Source organism: Syngnathus typhle, linkage group LG2, assembly GCF_033458585.1.
Source record: "Syngnathus typhle isolate RoL2023-S1 ecotype Sweden linkage group LG2, RoL_Styp_1.0, whole genome shotgun sequence".
In the NCBI taxonomy this organism is placed as follows: Eukaryota; Metazoa; Chordata; class Actinopteri; order Syngnathiformes; family Syngnathidae; genus Syngnathus; species Syngnathus typhle.
This window is the reverse complement of record NC_083739.1, coordinates 16,832,847-16,851,569: the sequence shown is the minus strand read 5'-3', so window position 1 is coordinate 16,851,569 and position 18,723 is coordinate 16,832,847. Positions and strand designations below refer to the sequence as shown.

General features: G+C 41.4%; 1 protein-coding gene across 3 annotated transcripts in view; it reads left to right on the top strand.

Annotated features, from left to right (window-relative positions):
- Window positions 1-18,723, top strand: part of tafa5l (TAFA chemokine like family member 5, like) — a 35,436-nt gene continuing 16,713 nt past the window's right edge. For 2 of the 3 annotated variants that reach the window (XM_061273009.1, XM_061273012.1), the window contains exons 1-6: window positions 1-119; window positions 3,400-3,587; window positions 6,295-6,468; window positions 7,192-8,977; window positions 9,412-10,134; window positions 10,271-10,485. In XM_061273009.1, coding sequence (XP_061128993.1) covers window positions 10,389-10,485 — 97 coding nt within the window. In that variant the 5' untranslated portion in view covers window positions 1-119; window positions 3,400-3,587; window positions 6,295-6,468; ... (1 more) ...; window positions 9,412-10,134; window positions 10,271-10,388. The remainder of the gene's footprint in view (window positions 120-3,399; window positions 3,588-6,294; window positions 6,469-7,191; window positions 8,978-9,411; window positions 10,135-10,270; window positions 10,486-18,723) is intronic. The other variant, XM_061273011.1, reaches the window with a different exon arrangement.

Genomic DNA, 18,723 nt, shown 5'->3' with positions numbered 1-18,723 from the left:
AGGATGCCGCCGGGCCTCGACGCACACGTGCAGGAAGAACACCGACAGACACCAAGCGTGGATTCGCTCCACTAAATGACAATCTGCTGTGCCCGCCGCGTCGTCTGGATGCCACAACAGTGAGATACCAAATTACAGCTGTAAATTTTGCACAGCTGCCTCATGCTTGATTACATTTGATCTGAGTTTTCGCTCTCCTTTTCATTACTTCTCTGTGGCTCATCTCTTACTTTTCCACTTGCTGTCTAGCCCGAGAGCTCTTTGACATCCACTTTGCATTTCTTGTTTTCTGGCATTGTCCCAAATGTCCTGTTTTGCCTACTTGTGTTTGAAGAATCTCACTCCAGCCTTTAGTTGAATTAGATTTTTGCCAAATGCCTCCTTGGTGGCTTTGTGGTTAGCAAGTGTGCCGCATCGTCAAAGTATTTGGGTTCCAATCTCTTCTCCAACCTTCCCATGTTGGGCTTGCAAGTTCTCCTCGTGTCTGCGTGGGTTTTTTCTGAGTACTCTGATGACCACCCACATTCCAATTACACACACGCAAGGTAAAATTGCCCATTGGCATGAATGCGAGTGGTTGTTTGTCTATGTCTATGAATTATTGCATCCTTATTGAGTTTGAGCATTTGATTTCTATTTACTAGGGAAGCATGTGTGTGTATCATCGCTATGCATTATTTTACCACATTTAATTTAATCTACATAGTTTATATCTTGTTTTAAAATGTCAGCCTAACTTTTTGGGAGTTTTAAGAGTTTAAAAAAAAAAAAAAGGATTTGGATAGGAGTTATTGAAACTTCATGTCATGTTTAGCTACTCAATGTAGTTAATTGAAAAATATTTATAGTATTTTTAAATGTTCTATTTTAGATTATGATGTTTTCTTGACACAAATTTCTGTCCAAGTCTTTTTTACTTTGTTTATGCCCACTAGCAAGGTGTAATCATTTCGTCAGGGAACACTGAGGCTGTTCTTTCCATTCTGGGTCGATATTGTTTACCAGCTTGTCTTCAGAAACACTGACGTTCTCTTCAAATTCCACAGTTAACTTTAGCCTTAAGGTCTGACGTGTCCTCTGCAAGTAATGCGTGTGGTGGTATTGAACTCCGATGCGGTACAGATGTGTGATTACAGTGATATAGCGAACCACCATGAAACTGCACCCCGCTCAAATAAAGACACAAACAAAAAACGTGCCTTGTTCAGTATTCCATTGTGCACAAAGGTTCAAGCCAGTGCTATTTCTTTTCCTTTTGTGAACCAAAGAAACTTTTTTGGGGGGGTTGGGAAACTTATGTTCATCTTGTGGGCTTTAGTCATCCTTTCATTTCTGGGAGAAATGTTCTTTCTCACAATACTTGCTAAATATTGGTGATATTGTGCGGCAGACTTCCTTCCGCGGTCCTCTCTCTTCATACAGTTCACGGCCCTTTTGTAATGTGCGGGCCCAGTACTTTTGAGGATTTCGTCCAAATGATGTGCCAGTTGGCCATCATCCGATTCAGGCAGAATGCAATGGTTTCCCATGAACGAATAGTGGATCTCCTCCTACTGTGCTAAATGGATGCTAAGAAGAACTCTTCTGTACGAGCATAATATTATTGCATGAAAACAGAGGAAGCTGCCATTCAATGAACAGCGCTGTGATTTCAGCAACAATAGAGGACAGGCTCCGGAGGGAGACAAATTAACCTGAATGGCAAAACAAGATGACTAGTTCATCTTGGGTTTTTTTGGGGGTTTTTTTTTCCGGTTGCGTTAATATGTACAGCACTGAGAACAAGGCATGAGTTTGCAGTCCCATGATCAGGAATTATTTATTTTTTCCTGTGAGATGAGTCATCAATTTATGCAAGTGTACGGCTAAGCCAATGATTCATAGCATGCCGTACCTTGACCATTTGAGGTATTTCAGTATTCAAACACACTTGCCGAGGGTGGCAGGGTCATCACTAAAAATGTTAGCAAATGTAATGCAAGTCAATGTTGGATATTACCAGTCTTGTCAACAAATTCATTGGTGGAACTAATTAGCCACCGACAACAGCGCACAAAGCTGAAATGGTTGGAATAAATGAAGATTCATTTGAAATTTGATCTTTTTTTTCCTTCATAGAGTTTGATTCTACTGTGCCAATTGTCTTTTGGAAATGACAAGGGATCCGGGGTTGGTTTTGTGATCCGGGTGGATGGATACGCATATGCAGCAACATTCATCATTCCTGGTCATTCACGTGTGTTTTAAATTCTACACTAATACAGTGACAAATCCCAAAAGGGTCCCCAGTTAAATAATGCATATCTCGCTATAACTCCTTAAATCTCTCTAGGAAAAGTTCTGAAATAACCATTAAAGGCCCCAAAGTCTGCACCCCCTACCTTTGGCCATGCACATTGTTTGCATTCAAAGGCCCACACAGCTGGAGGATAAGCCAGGTCTCATGGCGGATAAAGTATTGCGCCTTTGGCTGCTGCACCCTCCTTTCATTTCCGTCTGTCTGCTGGAGTGTCGGAGGCTCCTGGCCACAGCTGGAAGATGAATAGTACCGCACCACTCCACTTTGTCATTGTGTCCAAGAAGGTCCTAAATAGCATTGAGAGACTCCGAGGCTCACACAAATAGGATCTATCCAGCCCTCGTGTTAGTTTGAATCGAAAGTGCATATTTCGCTTGTAGGCGACAATTTAAAAAGTAAGTCGCGTCCCTTTTATGTAAAAAAAAAAAAGAAATCTTTGGATATGTTTACTTTAGAGACCCTTGCTTGGATGGAGAAAAATAAATCATCATGAATCGACTTTACATTGATTTTAAATTGTCAGTTTTAATGCTCTTTATGTGGATTGGGCCACTTTAACCTTAAAGTCAAAAGTCAAAGTCAGCTTTATTGTCAATCTCTCCACATGTCACAACACACAAAGAGACCGAAATTACGTTATTCTCTATCCCACGGTGACGAGACACACAACACGATAGACATACAAGTACGCGACACAATATAAAAACAAGAAGGGAAAAATTCAAACAATCAATAGTAAGAGTGATGAATAAATAATAAACAGATAACACAATAAATAAGAGGAGCAAAACGGAGCCAGCAAGCATAGCGCAAAAGTAAAAAACATCATAAACAAAAAAGGCACAAACAATAAATAATAAGAGTAATAATAAATAATAAATAAACAGATAACACAACAAATAAGAGCCAGTGTGCATACAGACAGTACAGACAGTAAAAGTACAGGACGCTACGCAGAACGGGGGAGCGAGTTCAGGATCCTAACAGCCTGGAGTATGAAGCTGTTTGAGAGTCTGGTGGTATTACCACTGGTAAACACGATTATTATGCAGATGATAACACGGACTATACATCTTTTCCAGTTGTGCTTCATGTGACAGGTGTTTCCTTATTCACACTTCATGGATTTGGCAAAGTGAAATTGGCTGCTGGTGCTCGAGCTGGAAAGACGGAGATAACAACAAGAATTCCTCCAGCAATGTTTTTGTCTCTGCTCCAGTTGGGTGTTCCTCAACATCCTCAACAGCATCCAGAGCTGAGAGGAAGCGAAATTGCATCCTTCTAGTAAGTAAGTTCACGTTTTTTTGTTTAACGGCTTGGCTTGTTTGTTCACCATGCATGTTTCCCTCTGTTTGAATATATTTGTTGCAAACGTGTGTTTGAATGCGTGACATGAAAAAGCAGCACTGCCCCAGGAGTTTTTAGAACCAAGATTAAACCGGAGCCGCCGTGGGCCCACAGGCACTGATAACACCAGCTTCCATTTTAGGAAGCCTTGATGGCAATCCCAAGTGGCGTGTGCGTATGGAGAGGATGCGTCTGTTTGAAAGGGGGAAAATAAGCAGTAAGAGCAAGTTTAGGATTTAAGTTTTGTAGGAACATGTGGCCAGTCCACATACAGGAAGTGAAAATGGCAGATAAAGGCTTATGGATTTGTTCCACCCTTTACAAATGTAACAACATCCACGACCCCCAAAGATGAGGGAGTGTAATGTTTGTCCATTCATTCCACCCAGGTTAGGTATACATGGTAAACAACAAACTGTGGTCAAATGCCTTTTGTCGATCCTTCCGTGTCATTACAGCACGGCAAACTGACATTTGGAGGAGATTTAATTGTGACACAAATACACCCCCCCTCCGAATCCTGTCCTCCCAGTACTTTTGGGGGGAGGAGTTAAGACCCAAAGGCCCAGCACGGGAATAAAAGGATGCTGGCAGTGTGCCTAATTCCTCCTTTGAGGACTCTGTAGCACAATGGCTCCTCTCGGCACTCGCGATATGGCACATGAAGAAGGAAAGGCTCACATTTAATCCTGGGGACCGAGGCTCAGCGTGTCATTTTAACTGTATGGCCACAATATGTGGATTTTCTAAAAACTGTATGAGCCACTAGGTGATGAAAAAGATCTCTCTCCTCACAAGAATGGCACCAGCAGGTTATGTTTAGCACATGCCAAAGCAGAAGGTGGTGCTGCAACCACAAGGCCTAGGTTCTAGCCAATCAGAAGTAGAGCTGTCTCTGTACTGTATATACTTCATCGTAAAAATGTGATGACATTATTGCATGACCTGTGCGTCCAAACAGATTGTTTTGTTGTTATCCGTTACTCCTACCACTGGGGCATGCTTGCATTATATGCAGGTTTTGTTAATTACTGAAATATGTGTTTTGTATGAAGCGGCAAGTCCAAAAATTATTCATCATGTGGTATTTCAGCACAAGAAAAATATCTGTCAGAATTTCTGCAAATTCTACTTTAGAAAAATGGTGCTACCAAAAAAGGAAAATAAACAAACAAAATAGAAGCATGTTTCACCATCACTGTCTGTTATTTTTAGCCACAATGACATTAAGTGGTGTTTAGAAAAATGCCGGCAGAGCTTCTAATGGGATTGAAAGTCCCACCTAGGAGGAGGATTTAATTAACGCTTGGAATGAATAACGTTTGAGCCAGTTCTCTCTCTGTCCTTGGTAATCAGTTCTGGGCCATTAATGAGAGGATGACTATCGACTGGTGGAGTATGCGTCTGATAATTGAATGTGTCGAGGCCATTAAACATTCCTGGTCAAAAACAAACATTCCAAATAAAGTTTCTGCATAACAATTTCAAGTATGGCAACAACAATGGAGTGATGTTTGTTGTAAATGTGAAAGTCTGTTATAAATCTCTACCAGCCTTATGCGCTAGAGGCAGAGAATGGGATCTTTCAAAAGGCACATCCAGACATTCTCGTCCTAATCTCAACCCGAGGAAACGTGTCTCTTTTCTACTGCACCGTACCTAATTGGCTCGGCATGACTCTACTTGATTGACACCTCTGCAGGCAAAAGCAAGGACTATTTCTAATACCTTCCAAATTAAGTTCCAAATTTGTATTGCTACACCATTGTATCATTTGTGGATGCATGGCTTCAAACAAAAAAAAAAAAGTGAGATACGCAGGACAGATAATGGATAGATACATGCCTTCGGTCTAAATGCCACAAAGTCCATACTGCCGTGCTGTGGCGTTATAATCAGGCTCGGGTAGTAAAAGGAAAGTCTTTCGGACAAAACAAAAATTAAATGTAAACAATTACAGTTCTGGGCACTGGTATGGGTGTCATTGAGCAAGACATCAAGACCCCAAACTGCTCCCCAGGCGCTTAAGTGGCACCCATCCCAGTGTGCACCATCTATTTTAGCTGGCTTTGTTTTTAACTTGTAGTGAGGCTTTCAATTTGCACACAATTCAGTCAATCTCGATTCATGACAGAGCTGGACATAGTTAAAGGAAATATCAACCCCCAAATTTTATTTTAAATATTCTTGTCTGTGCAGCCCAACTAGTCAGAACATAGAATTCAGATTAATGTTTCTCTTGTGGAATATGAATTTAACGGGGAAAATCCACCTCAGGGGTGGCCACTTTGCCATTTGCTGTCAACTTCAAATGACATGACATTTGCCAGGTCTCAGCTCACAACACTGTTCTGCTCACTGTTTTTCCCCATTCTTTTTTTTAATGGGACGTCAAACGCTGTGTGTTCGCTTCACTTCTGATGCGGCTCTTTGCGGTACACAGTAAAAAAATGTGGCTCTTAGTCTCTGACTGGTTGGCCACCCCTGTAAAAGACCTTTATTAGTCTCAACAACTTTACAAGACCTCATTCACTCACATGATACGTGACATGAAAAACAACTTGTTTGGAATTGCTGCGAGGAGCATGATGTGGTGCTTACAGAGACCTTTATGGTGCACTCAAATTTGTTTGCATTGTTTGTTCAAGGGCCGCTGCCTCTCTAAGACCTGTGAGCGTGACTCGCTTGTCCAGTGAAGCAGAACATCAGCTCCACTTCAGGCCCTTTGTGAGAGCACAACCAGGAAGTCGATAATTTTAAAGAAAGAAAGACAGGACTCGACTAGTGGGATGTGACTCGATGTCCTCAAATGCCAAGGCAAGGTAGGTTGATACAGCACATTTCATACACATTTCTACCTCTGGCACCCCTGCTGGTTTTAGCTCCAAGTGTACTTCCTGTAAACATTTTTCTCCATTCTTGCACAACCGACCTTCTGCATACATCCACTTCACCCTCTGTCGCACATCATCCATTCACCATTTTGCCAATTTGTCATTTTGTACGGAATAACGTGAAGTTTTGGGTGTGACAAACTCTTAGCCGGGACGTGAACTTGTGATCATGCTGCATTTATCAATTTCATTAACGCTCAATTCGTGCCAAGCTTTTACTCACCACATACCATGCATTTGTTTATTATTTTCACGTTCCATGCATTCATTTGTCACATACATTATTTCGTCACATTCTCATGTTTCCAACCATATCTTTTCTTTGTAAGCCAAAACATTTCGCTCTGTCCAGAACATTCTCCATAATCCAAGGCTGGCGTCTGGCGTTAGGCAACATACAACGTCACATCAAGCATTAAGCAAAACACAAGATATAATCAAGCATTCAGCATTCGTAGCCGCCCTTGGCATTGTCCGTGATCTAGAAAAACATCAGGCATGCATTGAACAGTTCATTAAGGGTCATTAAGCTATTCAGGCAATTTACCAAAATAATTTGTCATTTCAAAGTCCACAGAAATGCACATCAGATCATGAAGTTATGAAAAATGTCTCACCTCCTTCCTTTTTTTCCTTCCATCCCCCCATCAGCCAAGATGAGTCAGAATGCTGCATGCGGTCTCTCACAGCTTCATCAGCCAGTTTGTAGCCCGGTATAAGGCAGGACAACCTGCAAAAACATCCCTGACGCGGAACAATGTGGTCCATTTTTCACCATGTGACACCGGTGATGAGGCCGACCCAATACGTCATCATAATAGCCATTCCGGGAGAGGCTGATGGCACTTGGGGACATCTTCATCTGCTAATAAAGTGCACCGTTTTTAGTCATGGAATATGCCGTGTGTGTGTGAGAGGGTATGTGTGTGTGGGAAGGTATGAGTTATAGTAATGATCCTTGAATGGCAAGGGAGTCTTAAATGGTGCACTTTCACAAGATAGACTGTCTTTTGCAAATGCGTTTGCACGCACACACACTCACACCGAGCATATTATCATGCAACTTCCACAGCCCTTTATCAGACACAGAGCCATATTACATAAGACTAAGTGGATATTTTAAAATGAAGTCTGCATCTTTCACTATGAAGTACTTATTGGTAAAAAGTGTGTTATTTCTCCAGGCGATCAATCAAACCAATAGAAATGATAATAATGCAAAATATTTTTATCTCTTAATCAGGGCTGTCCAAATATGTTCCTCAAGGGCTACTATCAGGATCAGGATCGTTATCAAGCTTCTGCAAATTTGCTAATCATCTGTTCGCTGAACCACAAACTACAATTACTGCGGTCCATATTAAGAGTGTTGGGGAGAGAAATTATGAGAAAAGAAAGAAATAGCAAAAACACAAGCCTCAAATTAATTACTCACTGAGCTGAAGTGAGCTCCCAACCCAGCTCAACTCATCTTTATTTATGTAGCATTTTCAGCTGCAGCTGTAACAAAGCGCTTTACAGAAAATGACATCAAACATTAACAATTAAACAATCTGCTAGATTAACAATTGTGTAAAGACAGTGTGTATATAATCTAGATTTTTCAATGTTTGTTCGGTTTAAAATGCCTTTATTAATTTCAGTAATATGCCCAAAAAAAACCTGTCATAGAAATTTACATGTTTAGAATATAATTGAAAATGTAGCCATAACTAATTATATTACATGGGTGTCATGGCCTCACCTTGAAATATTTTGCCTCCATATTTTTGCTACGGATACCTGAAGGAGACAAATTATCTGATGTCAAATTTGCTGGATCAACGACTGTAACAACCGCAATGCACTTGAAGGGATACTAAAGTCGTTTGTGATGACATTTTGCTTGGTCTTCTGCTGAAGAAATTGGTGTACTGTTACGCCTATGAATGATGGTCTCTCTGAGACACCGTAGTGCGCGTACTTCGGAATGCACACATTTCAAACTTAAGTCGTTGCAATTAGTTCACCATCAAATGGCTTTGAAAAAAATCCACAGACTGTCTCTTTAAAATGCAGATTTTTGCTGAATGTTTGTTCAGTTCCCAAGTTATGCAGAATTGTAAGACCTTGGGGTCTTTGACTCTTGAGGTTCCACTGTATTAAGATCCTCGTATCTGTCTATTTTTTAGATTGACCTTGCTTGCTCTCATTAAGATCATTCATGAGCTTCAGCCGATTGCAATCCTGGCATGTGCGGCATGTGAGTGTGGTGACCCTGAGCAGACCGCCGACCATATAATCAACATCTGCCCCTTATATGCTCCACCCTCGGAAGACAGCCTCTTCAACCTAGGACTAGAGATGCGGGCATGGCTACGCGACACCGAGTTGGACATTTGACATTTGACGTTACACGAAAGAAGCAATCCTGGACTGGTGGCAAGTCAATTGCAGGGTGCGTATATACAATCGGTCACATTCACTGAATCAGTGCAACGTTCAATAAGACTCATTGAAGAACCCAAAGTCTAATGAAAATACATAATTGGAAAACGTGTCCAAAATGTCAGTTAGTGCATCTTAGTCTAGTCAGATAGCCGTGTTTTCATTGTCGTAGTCGTCAGGGTTGTGAGCTGACATAAGACATCTTAGTGTGCATAAATCACCATCATCTACACTGGGATTTATAGCCCCAGAGAAAAATGTTCACCCTTGGAGAACGAAATTAGGGCAGTACGCGTGTGTGTGCGTGTGCGTAGATGCATCCTCAAAGGCAACTCAAAGTGCTCTACTGATGTTTTCCTACTTGATAGGTCAAATCTTCATCACATCCACTTAAAATGACCATCCAACCATCCATCCATTTTCTCTACCTATTCTTCTGTTCAGGATGACCAAGCGCTAGATCGTATTCCAGCTGGCTTGATTATGATTACTTCCCGCTTCCAGATTTGCCAGCCTACGCTGGTCTGTGAAATTACCAACAGCAGGTCTAACCGGCCTCCATGCAGCGATACGGTAACGGTTTATGCCAGTGACGAAAACAGTCACTGATACTCTCAACTTTCTCATTGCTCTCAACCTCTCAGCGTAATATAGGCCACTTTGTCCTGCTTGTCAATGATCCTACAGCATAACCTTCCCACCGAAGACTGGAATTTTAGACTATATTTAAAGTGGGAATTTGGGGATGTGAATTTGGAAATTCTCACCACCACTTGGTATGGAAGAAAACAAATGCGTCGCTGCATGACAAGCCTGTTTGTCTGCCACATGTGCATGCATGACATCATCGAACATGTGTGTGCATGCACCAGCTCTGATGCACTTTTGTGTCTTGAACGCCTTCACAGACTACATGTGCTGGTTGTTTGCTCACAAGTTTGCGCACCAGTTGCGCGGTGGGTTGGTTTGGATTCAAACGTGTGCGTGGAGGGAGCTTGCGAGGGAAGGAGCCAACCGCCCTCCTCCTCCAACTCTTCGTCATCATCATCCTCCCCGCGCTTGGATGAGAAGTGCACATTCGCCGTCCTCAGATACAGAGCTCAGCTTTCATCGGAACCGCTCGATTCCACCAAATTGGACCCACCGCTGTGTGAACTGAATTTGTGGGTGTGTGAACTGGATTTGCTCCTCACTGAGGGAATATCTTTTTTTATGATTATTATTTGTGTGGCGGGGACACTAAAGGGAATTTTATTTTGCATGTTTATTTTCCCCTCACCACCTCCCACCCTCCCTTTATTAGCCCAAAATGGATGCCGTCGACTGGATGTGGCGGCACCCCTGGATTAGCCGCTGATGTGATTGACATTTGAGGGCGCCACAAAGTTTTGGTAATCCAGGCGGGCAGAAAAGGGTGCAGGATGCAGTCCGGAGTGAAGACGCTCTCCGCAGGTGGAGGTGCGTCTCTCTGTTGCCTGCTGCTCCTCTGGCTCATCTACTCCCATCTGCTCCGAGAGGGTAAGTCTGCAGTCTTACTTTGCCTCCTGGGAGCTTTTCAAACAAATGGCTCTCTTTATTGATTTGATTGGCATGCATCTGCTCATTCTGTCCTGACTCCAGAGCCACGGCATTCTTTTAAAAGTAGCCTGCACTCTGAATAGAATGTCACCTTGTTGAGGCAGATAGATGGTTGCTATGCATGGATGCATGGATGTTTTTTTCGGAGTGCAGATACAAAAAAGGATGGTGCTAAACATTCATTTTTAAATTGAGTGACCCATCCTGTTGACTTTGGGTTTTTCACCAAAGACCTGTCGATGAAAATTGAGAAAAAGATAATCTGGTTTGAATCTACCTAGACTAGCGTACTTTTCGATATAGTACAGTCAAGGGCATCAACTACGTATCCTGGCACTTAATAGATTTTGTGAATTAATGAAAGTTTTTTGCAGACATTTTGAAAAAGGATTTTTTTACAGCTTCAGTTGAATCTCATCACAGAAATTCAGGCACAATATGGCTGTGAACTCAGTCAGTGCCAATTTAGTGACTTTTCTGCCCCTCTCACCTCCAGCCACCCCTCGTTCTCCTAAAAGCGAGTCATGATGTTAATTCCCTCTAATAAACTGCAGGCAGCATGAGGGAACCCATTCGGACATTTGTTTGTGTATGATAAGAACGGTGCCCGGTGGAAGGCCATCAATTGCGCTGAACATTGCCAACGTTACGGTGCCTGTTTATATGTTGCAAAAGCAGTTAGTAATTAACATGTTGGAAACTTTTGACCCAAGGCCTGTGCTTCCAAGCCACACATTCTTGATGCTCGAAGTGGAAGAAATCACAATTGAGTATCGTGGCTCTACCTGGTGTGAAGGTTGCTAACCTTGGCCAAACTACATTTAGACAAAGTTTGATGATTGCTACATGTCCACCAACAAACATTTAATGGTCACTAGTGTCCATTGAAAAGCATGTCACAATTTTATAAATTCTATCTGTAAACAATTATAAAAAAAATTTAATAGTCAGGGAACAAACAACACAAATACGTTCTTCATTGGATGGTGACAATACAGTCTGTAAAGTAAAAAAAAAATACATCAAATTTCTGTTTCTAGAAATACATAATCAGAGACAACCTACTATTGTACATATATAGACAAACAAAATAGACAGTGCACTCTAGCTTGCTGGGTGGCATCCACTGAGGCACACTTCCAGTACCTTTGTACTGGTTTTAGTTTGTTTGGTTTATGACCTGGATTTTTTTTTCTCTCATAAAATATTCACTGTTACTTTTCCAATGCATTAGCATAGATGACTAATAGACTACTGCGTTTTATAACCAAAGTACAATTGTGTGATTTACTGTAAGCACAGAGTAGAACTCCATGGCAAATGATTTCAAGTAGTGGATTAAACACACAAAATGTTTAAAAGATTAATGTAAACAAAGAGCAAGGAGCCAAGAAAAACATTCTAGAAATGAATTTTCTTCAAATGTCCTCACAGACAATCCTTCTTAGCCACTTTCAACAAGAAAGGCCATTTCTTCTCTTTGGTTCTTTTTCCAACACAAATATTTGCAAACTGGTGTTTGAGATGTCGACTGGCCTTGTGGTGACGGGCTAAAGGTTTTACCATTATTGGCGTAACACTAGCAAGACTTGACAGTTGACACGCAACGCATTCTTGTTCATTCTTATTGTCTGGAGTATTGTCTTGACGAGGCTTCAGGTAAAAGGGAGCGACACGTCTTATTTCAATTCCGGGCGCAGGAAGAGCCTGGTCGGGGCCTCCGGAGCGTTATAAATTCCGACTGTATAAATCTGTAATCCCATAGTGCTTTCCTTCTTGAATAAAACATCCTCTGGTGCAATTACACTATCACCCTGACACAGAGCAGAAAACCAAATGATGTTTTCTCTGCATTATATTGGATATTGTTGATGACAAAACCACTCAAATTTTACTGTAATAGGCTTGGGTAAAAACAAAAAGTGGACCCCTGTTGGGAGATGTAGAACACTAAATTTGGAGATTAGATCTTTTAATCAAGCTTTAGCCGACAGCGTAATTACTGCCTGGGAGGAAGAAGAGCGCCTACACCGACGCGTCTGGCGGTGTGCTGACAGCCCATGAAGACAGTGATGTGAAAAATGAACCGGATGAGCTTTGAAATGTGCTCCCTTTGCCTCTAATTTACACATTTGCACTAATGTGCTTCCGTCACCGACCTCTCAAATTCCTTCAGTGAAGAGCTCGTGTTCCCCTAAGCTATTTATACTGCACTACTTCTCATTGCACAATCGTCTCATTAGTGCCTTATGTTGCAAAATTGTGCAATCAATCTCTGTGAACTAACTATACTTTGATATTCTTGAGTAAATAGAACATGATTTTATCCTTGACTACCTCTTGTATGTTACCCACTCCTCTTCCCAACTGAATCCTAAACCAGTACGCCATGTCTTCAAATATGAAAGATCCTTGTATTTGTTGAATCTTATTTTATTCTATTGACTGCTAGGATGATCAGATGCATTATGGAATGGATGGATGGCATCCAGTATATAACTCCTTTTATGCGCTATGGAGGTTTGCGTGTTTCCAAACTTTTATTGAGCCACAGACAATTTACCCCCCTCGCACCCCAAATACTTAGTTTCCTTCCAGGGCTTTAAATGAGTTATAGTAAATTATTTAATTAATAATTTAAAATTTACACTTCATGATAAGTACAGTGGCGTCGGGCATAAACCGCTCATCTCATTTCAGAAAACCAAAATACAGCATGTTTCTTAATCCCTCAACATTTCATTATTTGCACAATGAAACAGAATAACACGACAACAAGATGAAGACAAATGTGCAGAGGAAGAAAAAGCAAGCCGCTTTTAACACTTTATGTATGTCAATAATTTGTAAAAGGAACTGGCGTATCGATACTGACCACAAGTATCAATTTGTGAAAATAAATTGTGAAATTGGCATGATTTTTCATTAAAACAAATTGGTAAATTAGAAAATTTCCATCTTGGAACAAGTCTGCACTCTACTGAGTGTCGTCCCCACATGAATTATGTAAGTACGCTATCTGGTGAGGGTCTATTGAAAAACCATTATAATTTTCAAATCCTGCTTCATGCTAGATAGTTTGTTGCTTGCGTTTGACTGCCAGAACGTAATCGTTGGTGACCGACGTTTCGGGAGGCCGGCTTTAGGCAGAGTTGAGGCCGTGTGGCAGGCAGAGCCTGTTTTGCCTCCATCCACTCTGTAGTTCATCTGTCAGGCCAGCCAGGACAGGAAATCAAAGCGCAGCAGCCCTGTCTACGTACGGCATTGAGCCAGCGCCCACCACGATGAATGGCCTGTCAGCTGCTCTCTACGCTGCCAATTTATTCAACAATAAATTAGGAAATGTCTGGATTCCCTCACCAGACCACACTCTCAATGCGAGGGGCACGCTCAGAGCTGTGGCGACGTCTCGCAGCGTTCAGGTTGGACAGGTGATTTGTTGTGAGCTTTTGACATTTTTAACCACATTAATGGGGAGGAGGACAAACAGTTGGCCTCTGCTGCGGTTGGCCAGTGAAACCCTTTTCTTTTAGTATAATAGCGACAGATGCATTGGATAAAGAGATAGATAGAAACAGAGACAGACAGATTGCAGACAGTAAAAGCCTTGATTGCATTTACACACACACACTTGCATGGACACACACACACACACGCACACACGCACACACACACACACACACAAACACATCCATACACACTGTGTTAACAGTATAGTAGCACCACTTGTAGTGAATTGTGACCGACCAGTGGTGGAATTTCCCTCCTTCCATCACACGTGTCATAACACAACAAAACACATTGAATGATTTGTACTCTCCACTTTGAAATTTCTGAAGCGAACAACACTCTGTTGCTGGGGAAACAAAATATCTATGGTGTTATCTTGCTGTGGCGTACAGGCCCGTCGACGCAACTGACAAAACACATCTCATGAAATACGACTGCAGGCTGTCTCACTAAATTCTGAAGTGACTCAGTCAGCCTTCAACAATCAGTAGTGAGCCGCTCTATTGATGAATGGCGAATATGCTCCGCTGTACTTTATGGACGCCATTGTGTTTCTCTCTTCTGCTGACCAAATGTCATCAAAATTTCTAGGTCGATTTTATCATTGAGTTAACCCCTGTGCTCTCGAGTTTAGTTGTGCGTTGTGGGGTGGAAAGTCTTCATGAAGCATCACAGTCTGTATGTTTACTGCGCAAACACAGTTCGGTTGGTTGCCCCCTGGTGGTTGGATGACTATTCATTGACTCAAAAGATTAATTTACCACCAAATAATCGCTAAGGAGCATCTTTTAGAATCATCTGATCATCAGGCCTTTGCTCAGTTTGCAATGAGGATGGGGAGAATGTAAAATATGTCCAAATTATTTCTGTTTGTTTGCCACATAAAGGCGTATTCACACAAAGCTGTTCTACCAACTAATTAATCCAGTCGATTGTTAATCCGAAAATTTTAGTCTAACTCCCATTCCTAATTCAGAGGGCAATTTGATTTAAGCATATTGAATGACTTTTAACTCAGGGGACCATCTAAATTGCCACAGCCTGAGCATTAAAGTAGGCATGCTAGCAAGGAATCACAAACTTTTCCAAGAAAGTAGCTGATTTCTCTCGCAGCAACGTTAAAGGTGGCATTTCATATGCAGCGTGAGTGCTGCTTGCCTGGGCTGTAAGGCGGAGGGAGCTATAAAAGTATGAGCATCCTTATGAAGCAAAATGAAAAGAATTTTTACAGCTCAATCCATTTGGCAGCACACAAAGCTCATAATTCACAGGCCCTCGAATACGAATTCTGTCTGGCTGTCAGCGACAACCTCCCCAGTGGATGAGTGTAGTTCAGTGCTCAGTGTATTTCTGCATCGTAATACCCCAGGCAGACAGTGCTGGGCCCTGAAACGGGTCCAGCCCAGGCTGGGTGGTGCGCATGATTAATCATGTTCATTCTGTTTCGTGCTCTACTCCATTTTCCGCTTGATGCGCTGATTATATTGTCTGAGAGTGCTGTGATTTGATATTAAAGCCACACACACACACGCACACACACAATCTTGCCTTGTTCTACTGTACTTTGGGAGTTTAGTCTCTCTGCGTCTTTACGTTAAATGAAGATGAGGAAATCCTCGGTGGCTGAAATTTGGGCTGTGCACTCGAGTTGTCCGACTTGCGTTGACAGTAGCACTGCTACTTGCATTGTGCTGCAACATTATGAACAGAATATTATAAGCTAAATTTATAGCAGAGAAGATGAAATCAGTCAGTGGGATAATTCACTGAATACAAAAGTGAGTTATCTCTACAAATGACAAAAAAAGTAGCAGTATTTTCTTCACTGCTTATCCTCAGGGTAGGTATCCCATCTGATTTCTTTTTTTCCCCTGAAAACATGATCAACTGAACCAAATACTGATCATATTATATTTATTAATGATTCAGGTGGCCAGCATCCGGAGAAGACGTTTAAAGCAAAACAATCTTTTTTGTCAAAATATGACTTAGGCCAGTATTTTAAGATGATATGTGGAACTGCTAAAGCAAAACACAATCCATTCCTTGATGTCAGTCAACCTTTGAATTGTTTTGACTATGAAATTATCATAAACAGATATCAAAATAATAATAATCAAATTGTCATAATAAAAATGGCTTTTTCACATTTAATGTGCATACTATAAAATAGGATTCATGGAATTGCTCATGTAAAGCACTTTGAGCTTTGGGCCATGTGTGAAAAGAGCTGGGTAAATTAACATTGATTGATTGATTGATTGATTGATTGATTGATTGATTGATTGATTGATTGATTGATTGATTGATTGATTGATTGATTGATTGATTGATAAACATGGTATGCTGATAAATATTGCATTTCTGGGGTTTGAATTAGGCAGCGGACCCAAATATTGTTTTTGTGCCAGTTGTCTGCTGTCTGACATGTTCAGCAAGTGAGAATCGGTCAAGGAGGCCACGGCAACATCTGCTTCATGTACTTGGTGTCCTTAGCCCCGCTACTCGTCTGGCACGTCGCAAACGGCATCTAGGTAATGAGAAGCACTCGGTCGTCTTGACGAACATATGCTCAGTGGAACGAGACAGCCGTCTGATGTCATACAGAGTCGTCGATGGGGAGGCTGTTAGTGTGGAAGTGCAAGGCTGCTGAATTTAGGCTTGAAAAGATGGCTGGCTAGTCCACCTTAACACAAGGAAGCTGTTCCTTCTTTGCATCGCTTCACATTTCTGTGAACAAGAATTTAAGGGAATTGTTTTGTCCATTCGTCCAGAAGAACATTGAGTTAAAAGCCAGTGATTTTGGAGCTGAGAGACAGCTTGTTGGCTCTGCTTCCAGTTCATCTCAAAGGTGTTTGTGGGCTTGTTCTCACACACCAGACATTGCATCCTTTTCTTTTACAGACCTTGCTTTGAGTACTTGGGCTACTGGGAGCATGCATTTTCTCCTTCTTGGAGTTGGTTCAAATGGGTCAGTCCAATGTCTAACACAAATTGGGTTGTTTTTAATCCAGTATTAGAAATAGTATATAAATTAATAAAAGTATATAAAAGTATTGGAATATACATATTTAAATATTGGAACAAATATAAATTGTTTGAAAAAACTGCTTTAATTTTATCAAACGTTTCAAGACTTTGCTGCAGCCTCCTTCAGTTGTTTGTTGGGTTTATTTCCGCCCTATTTTTGCTAATGAGTAGTTTGTGTTCGCTAGTGTCGCAATTCTTTTTATTTCGTGTTCATGATCATCACTTGTGCCTTCTGGAGGTTGTTGCTCAAGCCTTTTGTAGATTGTTTAGGAGGTGTCAAAATATGTTTGTGATTAAACGGCTGTTGTTTCCATCGGTCGACCACTTTCATGTTTGTTATTCAGTACATATCCAGATAATTTCCTTCTTCTTCATGACGTGCCAAATCTTTATGCAGCTTCACAATTGTTTTCGACCCGTGGACTGGTTTCTATGCCACAATGGAAGACAAGTAGAGCATCTCAAAATTGGGCACAGCTCTTATTAGAGAATTCAACTAAACACAATAAAAATGTCAGGAATTTACAGTGGCTGGAATCATAATTAGCCTTCCTGAAAAGATAATAGACAATAGTAAGTTTGTGTACCCACTTATTGCCATTCTTACAGCAGAAAAAGTCGGGAATAATATCTGTGTTCGATTTAACGAGCCCAGATTTCATACCAAGTCAATTTGTGAGTAAATTGAGACGAAATGATCATAATAGTATTCATACATTTTGTGACATTTTTGTTTGGTTCATCGTGCACAGCGGGAGTATTCTTCTGTTCAATAAATATTTGATTATATTAGTTTTCTATCAACAACAATCCACTTATCCATCTGTTGGATTAGCAAAACATGCACTCTTGTTCTCTTTCTCACAGATGCAGCTGAGTTGAAATGGCTTTTTTTTAATGAAGCATTGTGCTGCGGTCTGAAAACGTGTTTGTCAGTGTGGAGAATGAATTCTCGCACATTGCCGTGGAAGCGACACATTTTAGGCAAACTTTGAAAGCAGCATTACTTGGCAGATGCATGTGGGTCAATAATTTGACAGGGTGCGGCATGACCATATGTGAATGATCTATATACTGTTTTCCATAGAGCTCCACTTAAATGTGAAATTAATTAGTCTCATCAGAGTACTGTGACTGAATGCGTCAGAGGCTGTGCAAAGCAGATCTGGTTGCCAAGCAACGCGATAAGCATGGCGCACACTCAACCGAATCCCAGAAACTGACCATTTTCAGGACTGTGTTCTTTAATTGGCGTTTCAACTCCAAGCTCCATCAGGATGTGGCAGAAAAAAGTCCACTGGCGCTGATCTTTCTTTCCATCAATTAAGATGATAGAATGTCAACATTCGGCCATCATTGTAATGTAGTAGAGACACATTTCCAGTCGTTGGGCAGTCGCTGAGTGTATCAAGGCCAGGTGGCAGCACACCGTTTCTGATGTAAGCACACAGAAGAATATGGTCCCAGGTTGCACCCAGATGTTCCTTTAAGCTAACATGACTGCATACTGTTACTTTAATTACCTCATTATGGCCGCTCATTCTAACGTCTGCCTACATCAGTGGGATCCTTCAACCCCTGCATCCTCTTTGAGGACCAAATGTTAAGATACTTGTGCTGCACTGCTCTGATGAGTGG